This window comes from Kogia breviceps, chromosome 6 (assembly GCF_026419965.1).
Source record: "Kogia breviceps isolate mKogBre1 chromosome 6, mKogBre1 haplotype 1, whole genome shotgun sequence".
In the NCBI taxonomy this organism is placed as follows: Eukaryota; Metazoa; Chordata; class Mammalia; order Artiodactyla; family Physeteridae; genus Kogia; species Kogia breviceps.
In genome coordinates, this window is record NC_081315.1 from 53,463,606 (window position 1) to 53,477,334 (window position 13,729).

General features: G+C 34.9%; 1 protein-coding gene across 1 annotated transcript in view; it reads left to right on the forward strand.

The window, feature by feature from the left end:
* Positions 1 to 13,729, forward strand: part of MOB1B (MOB kinase activator 1B) — a 54,424-nt gene that overhangs the window by 34,396 nt on the left and 6,299 nt on the right. The window contains exons 3-5 of the mRNA XM_059065786.2: positions 2,318 to 2,411; positions 8,520 to 8,653; positions 10,986 to 11,149. Of these exons, the coding sequence (XP_058921769.1) occupies positions 2,318 to 2,411; positions 8,520 to 8,653; positions 10,986 to 11,149 (392 nt within the window). The remainder of the gene's footprint in view (positions 1 to 2,317; positions 2,412 to 8,519; positions 8,654 to 10,985; positions 11,150 to 13,729) is intronic.

Here is a 13,729-nt window from a genome sequence, read left to right on the forward strand (position 1 = left end):
AGTAACTCAACTATTAAGTATAGAGTTGGGATTCAAAGCCATAGGTTACCCACTGTTCATGTGGAGGTCAACCCAATTAAAAATGGGCAGAAGACCTAAATAGACATTTTCCCAAAGAAGACATTCAGATGGCCAACAGGCACATGAAAAGATGCTCAGCATCACTATTCATCAGAGAAATACAAATCAGAACCACAATGAGATATCACCTCATACCTGTCAGAATGGCTCTCATCAAAAAGATCACAAATAACAAATGTTGGTAAGGATGTGGAGAAAAGGAAACCTTACAGTGCACTCTTGGTGGGGATGTAAATTTGTGCAGCCACTATGGAAAACAATATGGAGGTTTCTCTAAAATTAAAACTAGAACTACCATATGATCCAGCAATTCTACTGCTGGATGTATATTTTAAGAAAATGAAAACATTAATTTGAAAAGATACATGTACTCCAGTGTTTATAGCAGCATATGGAAGCTAATAGCCAAGATATGGAAGCAATCTAAGTGTACATCAACAGATGAATGGATAAAGAAGATGTGGTGTATACACACACACGCACACACACACACAATGGAATATTACTGAGCCATAAAAAGAATGAAATTTGCCATTTGCAACAACATGGATGGACCTGGAGGGTATTATGCTTAGGGAAATAAATCAGAGAAAGATGAATATTATATGTTATCACTTATATGTGGAATCTAAAATATAAAAAAAGAAGAATGAATATAACAAAACAGAGACAGACTCACAGATATAAACTAGTAGTTACCAGTAGTGAGAGGGTAGGTGGGAGGGGTAAGATAGGGGTAAGGAATTAAGAGATACAAACCTCTATGTATAAAAGAAATCAGTTACAAAGGTATATTGTACAGGACAAGGACTGTAGCCAATATTTTATAATAACTTTAAATGGAGTGTAATCTATAAAAATATTGAATCACTATGTTGTACACCTGAAACTGATAAAATATTGTAAATCAATTAATACTTCAATTTTAAAAAAAAAAGAAAGGAAAGAAAGAACCAGTCTTTCTAAAGCTTTTATGTGGAAAGGAGAAAATACTAGTGCTATGAGTTCTATGTGGACATATAAGAAAGGAAACCAGGTCATCTAACTTATGAACCTAGATGTAAAAATCCTAATAAAAATATTAGCAAATTGAATCTAGCAATATTTAAAAATTATAACATCATAACCAAATTGTTCTTATTCCTAGAAAACAAGGTTGGCCTAACACTTGCAAATCAGTTGTAATTCACTGCATTAGCCAAAATAAAGGAAGAGGAAGAAATCATATGATCATCTCAGTATAAGCAGAAAAAACATTTGGTAAAATTTAAAATCAATTCGTAATAAACTTATGAAGTAAAAGTTGAGAACTTTTTTCTGATAAAGCATATCTACAAAAAAGATACAGCAAACATCATATTTGATAATGAAATGTTGAAGTTTTCTCTCAGATTAGGAATGAGTTAAGGTTAGCCACCATCACCACTTTCCTGGAGTCTTAGCCAATGCCGTAAGGCAGGAAGAAGAATAAAAGATAATAATAACTGGAAAGGAAGAAACAACATTTATGTTCATAGCCAACATGAATGAATGTTGAAAAATCAAAAGACCATGATTTTATTACTGCACCATCACTATTACTATGAATAGGTAAATTTAATAAACTTGTTGGCTTTGAGGTCAATATAAAAAATTATGAGTAGAATAAAAATTATAAAAAAACAAGGAATAACAGTTTTCCAGTGAAACCTATGGAAAACTATTCCTTTATGATTGGTGCTTTCTGTGCTCTTCTTAAGAAATATTTGCATGCCAAAGTTCATGGACATATTTTTCTATGCTCTTTTAAACTTTATTGTCTTGCCTTTCACATTTAGGTGTATGATCCACTTTGAATTGCTTTTCAGGTATTGTGTGAGTGAAGAGTCAAGTTTTTTTCTTTTCCATAGAGATAACCAATAGACTCAGAAACCGTCTCACAGTTTTTTATGGTGTTGTCTTTTTCTTAGTGATCTATAGAAGTTCTTTATATATTCTGAATATAAGATTTTTATTGATTATATGTGTTGCAAATAATTTCTCCTACTCTTGCTTGCCTTTTTATTCTCTTAAGGGAGTCACTTAATAAACAGAAGTTCCTAAATTCAGTGAGGCAAATATTGTTTGTTTATATTCTTTTCACCTGTTCTTTGTTGAGGAAAGAACACTGATAGAGCTGAGATTCTGCTGGAATAAAAGATTGTTTGAGTAAAATTAAAATTTAACTTTTTACTTATAACTGATATTTGCTTTGCAGCTGTAGATTTCTTCAATCAGATTAACATGCTTTATGGAACAATCACAGATTTTTGTACAGAAGAAAGTTGTCCAGTGATGTCAGCTGGCCCAAAGTAAGACATGATTCATGATCAGTTCTCATTTTTACTTTATCATACAGTTCTTAGATAAGAAGAAAATTTCTGACCTTATAATTTCTGTATTTAGCTAATCTCCTTCAGTGATTTACCAATGACTAATATTTTGAGTCCAGATTCCTTAGCCTGAACTTTATAATCCTCCCTATTGTATTGTCCTCCATTCTGCCTTTCTTCTGTTTGCTTATGCCTCTCTATCCAAATATTTTTAAAAATCGAAATATAGTTGATATACAGTATTATGTTAGTTTCAGGTGTATTGCATAGTGATTTGACATTTCCATACATTATAAAATGATCATCATGATAAGTCTACTAACCATCTGTTCCCATACAACGTTATTACAGTGTTTTTGACCGTACTCCTTATGTTGAATATTATATTCCCATAACTTATTTATTTTATAACTGGAGGTTTGTATCTTTAAATCCCTTTCACCTATTTTGCTCTATTCCCACCACACTCCGCTCTGGCAACCACCCTTTTGTGTGCTGTATCTGTGTTTGTTTTCTAGATTTCACATGTAAATGAGATCATATGGTATTTGTTTTATTCTGCCTGACTTATTTTACTTAGTGTAATACCCTCTAGATCCATCCATGTTGTCACAAAGGGCAAGATTTCTTTCCCTTTTTATGGCTAAGTAATATTCCATTGTCTCTCTGGGTGTGTGTGTGTGTGTGTGTGTGTGTGTGTGTATACACACACACACCCTACATCTTCTTCATTCATCTGTTGATGGACACTTAAATTACTTTCATATTTTAGGTACTGAAAATAATGCTGCAATGAAAAACGGGTTGCACATATCTTTTCATATTAGTGTTTTTGTTTTCTTTGGGTAAATACCCAGAAAAGAAATTGCTAGATCTTATGGCAGTTCTATTTTAAATATTTTGAAGAACCTCTATACTTTTCTCCATACTGGGTGCACCAATTTGCAATTCCACCAACAGTGCATAAGTGTTCCTTTTTTGTCACATCCTTGCCAAAACTTGTTATTTGTTGTCTTTTTGATAATAGTCATTCTAACAGGTGTGAGAAGTATATCATTGTGGTTTTAATTTGCATTTCCCTCATGACTGATGAGGTTGAGCATCTTTTCATGTGTCCCTTGGCCATGTGTATGTCTTTGGGAAAAATGTCTATTCAGGTCCTCTGCCCATTTTTTAATTGGGTTGTTTATTTATTTATTTATTTTTGATGTTGACTTGTATGAGTTCTCTGTATATTTTGTATTTTAACCCCTTATTGGATATATCACTTGCAAATATCTTCTCCCATTCAGTAGGCTACCTTTTCATTTTGTTGATAGTTTCCTTACTGTACAAAACCTTTTTAGTTTAATGTGGTACCATTTATTTATTTTTGCTTTTATTTCCCTTGTCTGAGAAGACAGATCCAAAAAATATTGCTAAGACTGATTTCAAAGAGTTTTCTCCTGGAAATTTTATGGTTTCAGGTCTTACATTTAAATCTTTAATTTATTTTTATTTTATTTTATTTATTTATTTTAAAAAATATTTGTTTATTTGGCTGCTCCAGGTCTTAGTTGTGGCATGTGGGATCTTTGTTGCAGCATGCAGGATCTTTAGTTGTGGCATATGGAATCTTTTACTTGTGGCATGTGGGCTCTTCGTTGTGGCATGTGGGATCTAGTTCCCTGACCAGAGCTTAAACCCGGGGCCCCTGCATTGGGAGTGTGGAGTCTTAACCACTGGACCACCAGGGAAGTCGCTCATTTTTATTTTAGTTTATGTTTATACATGGTGTGAGAAAGTAGTCCAGTTTTATTCTTTTGCATGTAGCTCTCCAGTTTTCCCAGTATCATTTATTGAAGGGGCTGTCTCTTTTCCCCTGTTGTATATTTTTGCCTCCTTTGCAATTAATTGACCATTTAAATGTAAGTTTGTTTCTGGGCTCTCTATATTCTATTCCATTAATCTGTGTTTCCCCTTTTGTGCTTGTACCACACTGTTTTGATTAATATAGCTTTGTAGTATAGCTGTAGTATACTATATGTATGTTTGTTTGAAATAGGCAGTGTGATGCCTTCAGCTTTGTTCTTCTTTCTCAAGATTGCTTTGGCTATTTGGAGTCTTTTATGTTTCCATACGAATTTCAGAATTAACTTGTTCTAGTTCTGTGAGAAATGCCACTGTTATTTTGATAAAGATTGCCTTGAATCTGTAGATGGCCATGGGTCATATGGTCATTTTAAAAATAATAATTCTTCCAGTCTGTGAGCATGTTATATCTTTCCATATGTTTGTGTATTTTTCCATTTCTCTCATAAATATCTTAAAGTTTTCAGAGTACAAGTCTTGTACTTTTTTAGGTAGATTTATTCCTAGGTATTTTATTCTTTTTGATGCAGTTGTAAATGGGATTGTTTTAAATTTATCTTTCTGATAGTTCACTATTAGTGTGTTGAAATGCAACAGGTTTCTGTGTATTAATTTTGTATCCTGCAACTTTATTGAATTCATTGATGATCTCTAGTAGTTTTCTGGTAGCATCCTTAGGATTTTCTATGTATAGTATCATGTTATCTGCAATGACAGTGACAGTTTTACTTCTTCCTTTCCAATCTGGATTCATTTTATTTCCTTTTTTTGTCTGTTTTGACTAGGACTTCCAATACTATGTTGAATAAAAATGGTGAGAGTGGGTGGGCATCTTTGTCTTATTCCTGATCTTAGAGGAAATGCTTTCAGCTTTTCACCATTGAGTATAATGTTGGCTGTGTGTTTGTCATATATGGCCTTGTTATGTTGAGTATGTTCCCTCTAAGCCCACTGTTTTGAGAGTTTTTGTTAATCATAAATGGATGTTGAATTTTGTCAAAGGCTTTTTTCTGTATCTGTTGAGATGATAATATGATTTTTATTTTTCAGTTTGTTAGTGTGGTGTATCACATTCATTGACTTGTAGATATTGACCATCCTTGCATCCCTGGGATAAGTCCTGCTTGATCATGGTTTATGATCCTTTTAAAGTATTGTTGGATTCGGTTTGCTAATATTTTGTTGAGGATTTTTGCACCTAAGTTCATTGGTGATATTGGCTTGAAATTTTCTTTTTATGTGGTGATTTGTCTGGTTTTGGTCAAAGTGATGCTGGCCTCATAGAATGAGTTCAGAAGTTTTCCTTCCTCTTCAATTTTTTTGGAATAGTTTGAGAAACATAGGTAATATAACTCTTTAAAAATGTTTGGTAGAATTCACTCGTGAAGCTGTTTGGTCCTTGACTTTTGTTTGTTATGAGTTTTGGGGTTTTTTTTTTAATTACTGATTCAGTTTCATTGTTGGTAATCCATCTGTTCATATTTTCAATTTTTTCCTGATTCAGTTTTGGGAGATTGCATGTTTCTAGGAATTTATCCATTTCCTCTAGGTTGTCCATTTGACTGGCTATAATTGTTCATAGTAATCTCTTATGATCATTTGTACTTCTGTGTTATTGTTTGTAACTTCTCTTCTTTCATTTCTGATTTTATTTGGGTTTATCAATTTTGTTTATTTTTTCTGAGAGCCAGCTCTTAGTTTTGTTGGTCTTTTCTTTTTATTTTATTATTATTATTAGTTTTATTTCATTTAATTATGCTCTATTCCTCATGATTTCTTCCCTTCTACTAACTTTGGGTTTTGTTGTTCCATTCTTCTGGTTACTTTAGGTATAAGCTTAGTATTTGAGATTTTTCTTATTTCCTGAGGTAGGCTTGTATTACTATAAAATTCCCTCTTAGAACTGCTTTTGCTGCATCCCATATATTTTGGATCATTATGTTTTTGTCTTCATTTGTCTCCAGATATTTTTTGATTTCCTCTTTGATTTCTTCAGGGACCCATTGGTTATTGGGTAGCATGTTGTTTAGACCCGACCTGTTAGTATTTTTTGTACTTTTTTTCTTGAAGTGGTTTCTCAGTTACTATTTATTATCATTATTAACCAAGAAATGAACATTTTGGAATTTGTAGTTTGTAAGTTCATACCATGATGACAGAAATAAATTTCAAAGACAACGGTCTGTCAAAGGTGGAATAAAAAAATCAGTGGGTGCAAAATAGAGTTAGAAGATGAAGTCATCGTTAAGTATAAACATGACAAAAGAAAAGGAAAGAATCAGGGAATCATAGTTATAAACTCTAGAAGTATAAACAATATACAGTTGTTTTATTTTTCAAAAAACCTTAGGACATTGAATATTAGTATTTTTTATAAAGCTTCAGGATATTGAAAATGATTTTTCGGTTTACTGTGCCTGCTTTTGACTTCTGCATTTAAAAATGAATAGGGGGAAAAAATGAATAGGGGAAAAAAATGAATAGGAAACACCTGAGAATCATTAACAAAATGAAAAACATGGTTATGAGAGAAATGCAAAAACATTGAGGCTTCATAACATAAGGGAAAAAACATGGATGAGTTCCTGTCTTTAAATGAAGACTTAGTGATGATGGCTAAAAGTCCTACCATTCATGTTCTCTGTCTCCTAAGAGGCTCAAACAAGAAGAGGCTTAAGTCACACTTGAGACTTTTGTTTTATGTTAGGAAGAATCTCTTGGCTGTGAAAGTGATTAAATAGTGGAACAGGATGCCAAGAAATGTTGGGGAATCTCCTCTTGGAGATCTTTGAAGTAGACTTGACATTCATCCCTATTTCCCAGGGTTAGTATGCTGTCAGAATATTTATTCAGGTGTATCCTGTTTAATATTTACTGTTCAAGTGTAAGTAACTATGATTAAATAGAAAGCATCCTTGTTGTCCTATCTCAAGATACTTTTCATTGTTTAAAATGCCCTGTAGTATTTTTCCATTATATTTTCTTCCAGCTCCTTTGCTAGGCTTAATCACCTATCATTATGTCAGTCCAAACTCTGGGACAAGATTATAAAAACAATTGATTCAAAGAGAGAAGCTAAATGGCAGAGGTAACCTTCAGAAACTAAAAAACTAAATGCTAGTTCAGTTTAGATAATTTTGTACATGGAGTTTCAGCTGCATGCTTATTCCTTGTCTTAAAAATCAGGTTGTGGTTGTATGTGTGTGTGTTTAATTAATTCCATTAGCATTCTGTTGTACTGTTTTTACATACTCATTTACAAGTCTGTCTTCTCTACTAGTCTTTTTCCTTGAGAACAGAGAAAGTGTCTTTCATTTTAGTGTCCCTTGTTCAAGAACAGTATTCCTTGACACAGTATTTCTCACATGGTAGGTGCACATTAAATGTTTATTATACCAAAGGATAGTGTCTGGTTAATACCCAGATACTATAGGCATCTTTATTTGGGTTGCCAGTTTTCCTCAAAGGCATGTTTATCTCCTCAACCAAATGTACTCAGATACTGAATCATTTTCTTTTTCATTAATCTTACTTAGGTGTGCTTCCATGTCATTCTCTAGTCTTAACCCAAAATTTAAAGCCCCAAGTTAAAAAGAATTGTACTGCCTAAGGAGAAACGTTTTTTGAGGAAGAAAACAATAATCATAAAGATTAAAGATGGTCATAATAGAAGTGGGAAGTAAACTTAGGGTTTTTACTATGGCAGTTTATACTATGTGTGATTCTAAAATATAACTGCTATATATGAAGGAAAGCTCACAAAAAATGGGTTTGGTGGGATCTGCTTAGTTTGTATCCTGATAAATGCAAAATAGTCCAATAGCAATTTTTTTTTTTTTTTTTTTTTTTTTTTTTTTTTTTTTGTGGTACGCGGGCCTCTCACTGCTGTGGCCTCTCCCGCCGTGGAGCACTGGCTCCGGACGCACAGGCTCAGCGGCCATGGCTCATGGGCCCAGGCACTCTGTGGCATGTGGGATCCTCCTGGACCGGGGCACAAACCCGTGTGCCCTGCATTGGCAGGTGGACTCTCAACCACTGTGCCCACCAGGGAAGCCCCAATAGCAATTTAAAAATACTAAATTTAAGTGCCAAATGCAAAAAATCTTTATTTGGAGGAAGAGATTAAAATATGTCCTGAATACATTCCTAATAAACTTATATATGTAATATAAAAATATACACATTATAGATAGGTATACACTGATATTCTGTGTACTTTTTATCTTTCTAATACAGATATGAGTATCACTGGGCAGATGGAACAAACATAAAGAAGCCTATTAAGTGCTCTGCACCAAAGTACATTGATTACCTGATGACTTGGGTTCAGGACCAGTTGGATGATGAGACATTATTTCCATCAAAAATTGGTATAATTGTTTAACTGGGATCCATCATGATTTATCTAATTTCATGCGTTTCTAGGGTTTATTGCCTCTCTATTCCAGGAACCATGTTAGATTACCATATCTATCAAAATATTGCTAATCTTATGTACTTGAAAGTGTCTATCGTTTTCATACCAAGTTTATCATGAACATTAGGTAAACCTCCCTATAATTTTAAACAGTAAGAAAATCGGTATATCTTGGATAGTAACAAATCTGGCCTGTGTTAGGGAAAAAAGAGACTGGTCATTGGGTAAGCAGCCAGTATCATCTGCTGCAGTCATATCCATTTCTTGTTTAGGAAGGGAGTTTATATGACTTCAAAACAGTTTTTACCTTATATTTGTGGCAAAGAGGGCATTTGTATTCATGACCCACGGTGTGAACCTTGCAGGCTGTGAAATCAGGCTAGGTGAGAAGAAAACAAGATTTGACAGGTTGGCCTGTTATCAACTGAGTGACTTTTATATATGCTGACCTTTTAAAGGGCTGACCTTTCAAGTGGAAATTATTTACATTTAGACAGTTCATATGACTTTACTGTGTCAAACTCCTTACAACTGTGTTTTCTGAAAAAAAATTAAGCATTTGCTCTTTTTCAGCTTTTTGACTGTATTTTATGCTTTTTTAGTTTTGGGGAGAAGGATATAGTGGAGGAGACAGCAATGTAAATAGTTGCTGTTGTTATGGCTTGTTTTAAGCACATTCATTGAATGCTTTAACTACTTTGGAGCCTTTGTAATAAAAGGTCTATTTTTCAAGACCGCATTACTTATATACATAGTAATGGTTTGGGATAAGTACTCTCATCTTATCTTTTATCTTCATAATATAATTTTTTTTTTTTTTTTTGGTGGTATGCGGGCCTCTCACTGTTGTGGCCTCTCCCATTTCGGGGCACAGGCTCCGTATGTGCCGGCTCAGTGGCCATGGCTCACACAGGCTGTGGACGCGCAGGCTCAGCGGCCATGGCTCACGGGCCCAGCCGCTCCGTGGCATGTGGGATCTTCCTGGACCGGGGGCACGAACCTGTGTCCCCTGCATCGGCAGGCGGATTCTCAACCACCGCGCCACCAGGGAAGCCCCATAATATAATTTTTAACTTTTAATTTTAACCCAATTTCAGGCTTCCAGGACATTTGTAAGAATTGTGCAAACAATCCCTATGTATCCTTCTTCCAGATTTTTTAGTTCCAACATTTTAACACATTTGCTTTCTCTCTTTCTCTCTCTTTCCCTCCCTCCCCACTCCACATTCTTTTCTTTTTCCTGAACTGTTTGAGAGTAAGTTGCAATTATGATGCACCTTTCTTTATCTGTATGTGCTTCAATGTGTATTTCCTTAGAAAAATCCCAGTATAACTGTCAGAACCAGGAAATTAACACCAGTACAATACTACTGTCTAATTTACAAATCTTATTCAGATTTTTCAAAATTTCCCAATAATATCTTTTAGAGCAAAGGAAAACCTTTGACATTTGTTTTCATTCAGTGTCATGTCTCTTTAGCCTCCTTTAATGTGGAATATGTGAATTTCTCAGGCTTTTTTGGTCTTTTCATGACACTGACATTTTTGAAGAGTGTAAGCATACTATTTTATATAGTGTCCCTTCATTTTGGGAGACACTTACGTACCCCAAAACGTCTTATGTTTTCTTGTGATCTATAATATTTTTAAATGGGCAGTAGGCAATGTGATGACATTGAACCCAGTAGTACCAGCATTTGCCTTGTGTTTTGCCAATCTGGATCATTTAGCCACTTTAACAAAGGATGTAGACTTTTGTATTTTTCTAGTTTTGTATTTGTTTAATGCTGTAAAAGTGCTCTAATTCATAAAACAAGTCTCTCTAATTGAGCAGAGACTGCAGCTAATTTCAGGGTAAATGTAGATCTGGTGTAGTAATGAAATAATTTCCATAGAAAAAATATGAAAATGCACTGCAGGCATTTTAAACAAAACTAAACATAGTAATACATTATTTGTGTTCAGCATAAGAAATCTGAGGATCTGAATATACATTTTAGCTCTATTACCATCTTAGACATTTATTTGTTTCATTTTGGTAAAGTGGTGGTATATTAGAGGCCTAAAGGGCTAAACTGAAGACAAATTCTTATTCCATAGAAGCATTGAAGCTTATTTTCATTCATGATATGTTGAGAACTTTTAAAAAGTACAATGGGTATTTTAAGTAGTAATTCATAAATACTTCTTATTTTCAGCCTTGTCTTGGTAATTTATATTGCCATTTGCTGATAATGCCTTGTTCTCTTCTTGTTAATAGAGGGGGTTGTTTATCTATTTACTAGGTGTCCCATTTCCGAAGAATTTCATGTCTGTGGCAAAAACTATACTTAAACGCCTCTTTAGGGTTTATGCGCACATTTATCATCAACATTTTGACCCTGTGATCCAGCTGCAGGAGGAAGCACATCTCAATACGTCTTTCAAGCACTTTATTTTTTTTGTCCAGGTAAGTTGGATTAGGAGATCTTTTTTGCTCAGAAAAAGCAGTTATCTACAGAGTTATGAGGTGAATACTACATCCATACTGTCAGGATAAAATTTGCTATATCTCTCTAGTCTTCATCCTCCTTAATACTTGCCATGATGGTAAAGATTGGCCTTCGGTTTCTGAATTCCATTGCAAATCTACAGTGAATCTGAGAGGTCTTACCTTGGATTTGCTTCAGTTAACAAGCCATAATGGAACTGCTGAATAAAGAACCTGGCTAGTTTGGTAAACATGTAGATGAACTTGGTCTTGCACACTCCTCCTACTCCTGTTAACCCTCAGTTCCTGTCTGCTCTGGATCTTTTTTTAGCATACTTTGGCATGGAAATGGACTCTAAATATCATACCTTTTTTCGTCCTGTTTAAAACCATATTCCGAGTAACTTTTGAATTAGGTACTGTCCATTATTCCAAAGAGGAAAAAAAATGTCCCAAAGAGTGTTGAAGTTCCAGAGGTCCATTAATTTTGGATCTGAATCCTTAGTTGACCTCCTCTTCCTTCTCTCTTTATTTCTCAGAGAATGGGCCTTAGAGTTGTAGACTAAAAGGAGTGAGGCTATTCTTGTCCTGCTATAATAATTAGAGAACTAAAAGGTAGGAGTGAAAAAGAGGTAGAAATGCAGAAGCTGAGCAGCTATTTTTCAGTTGGAGTTTGGAGAAGGGAGGTGGCAGAAGTCCAAAGCCTGAATCTGTGTTGTTTTTGTATATCTGTGGGCATAAACTTATAAATACCTTTCCCATGCCCCATCTCCACAAAGAAAAATGTTTATTTTCCCTCTATACACACTCCTCATAATGAGGACACACATTTTGTATCTTAATTTCACCTATATAAACAAATTTTAGGAGATAGTAACTTGCCAAAACTGTTGCCCTGAGCAATTATTTTACTATGTTTTCCCATCTATAGACACCAATAGAAACAAAATGTTATCCTAAAATTTGCATCTGTGCTTTGGTTTAGGCAGAACATGATTGCTTGAGGTTTTAGTGGTTTGGGAGAGGATATTCTCCCACCAGAGGTTTAGTTTTACCTTACTGTATGATCTTAAACACACTGTATCTCCCAACTCCTAGCAAATAGTAAGGGATTGATATGTTGCATTTACCACAGCTGAGCCTAGTTACATCTCAGGACACTGTGACCTTCTTAAAGGTGGGTCCATTAGTTATACAGTATCACCACTTTGAGCGAGATTGGCCTCTGCCCTGGGCCTCACAATTTAGAAGTTCTGCTCTGGCCCTTCCCCATACTCCTCCCCACATGGAGTGAGAAATCCATAGGGCCAAGAACATACCTACATAGATCCCTTCTGGTATGTGTTTGGATACCTGAGATTCAGAATTCCCTGCCCACATGGTCTCAAGTGTATTGCCAGGGTTTGCATGGATCTTTTCCTTTGGTCTGTTCTTTTAAGGGACAGTCATATTTCTTATAGCCAGACCTAAGGGATAGCCAGATGGCAGCTGTTGGTGAGTGTGTGTGGACATTGCCTTTATCAGCCTGTCAGGGTGTCCACACTCCTGCATGTGAGACCCATTGAAGTACAGGATGGAGCTGTGGTTTTGTAGATCAGGGAGGTTTGCTGAGGGTCAGGGACTGGCCCTCCTCATTTCACTACTTTCTAGTGTAGACTGAGGAGTCTTAAGAATTCTAAATTTGAATCTGCTTTCCTGGCTACTATGGTGTGTTTGTTAAGGTGGGAGAATTGAACATATATAACGATATATTAGTTTAATGTAAAATACAGTAATTTAGTCATGTGATACATATCCATTTGTGCTCTTGGTCTAGACCCCGCAAGTCTTAGTGGTAGACTTGCTATTGAATGCCCCTTAATGCCTCTTCCTAGTACTTATTGCAGTGCTTGGCACGTGATGGTTGCTAATAAATGAGTGTAACTGTGAGCTCAGAATGCCCCACTGTGGCAGAATATCAAAAGATCAGAAGTATCAACAGCCACTTTTTATTAGCCTTATAATTTATAGTTCAGGGGAAATCTATTCATAATTGAATTTCAGAATGACAGTGGTAGAACTTCTAAAGAAGCACTATTTAAATCCAAGCTTTCTTATTTGTTCTTTACAGGATTTATTTATCATTTGTGGACTCCACATTATTCATGTTATTCTCATACCACATTCTATGGTAGCTTGCAGATATGTTAGTTAATAACATAAACTAACTTTTTTACTCTTCATATAATGCTGAAATTTGCCTGAGATTTTTTTGATCCGTGCTTGGTTGACTGTATCTAAAAGGTGCCCTGGTTATTCCTTTTAACAGGAAGCAGCAACTCCCATTTATTGAGCGTTTACTTTGTGCCAGGGATTACATGAAGTGGTTAACATACAGTATTACATTTAGTCCCCATAATAATCTTATGAGGTAATTTACCCTGATATTATTACAGATGTAAAATATAATATCAGAAGTGGTTAAGTGATTTGCCTAAGACACAGAGGTAGGGAATAGAAAAAATTTTCTTGAAAAAAAGATTTGACTTTTATTTAGTTTAAAAGCTAATTTCCAACAAA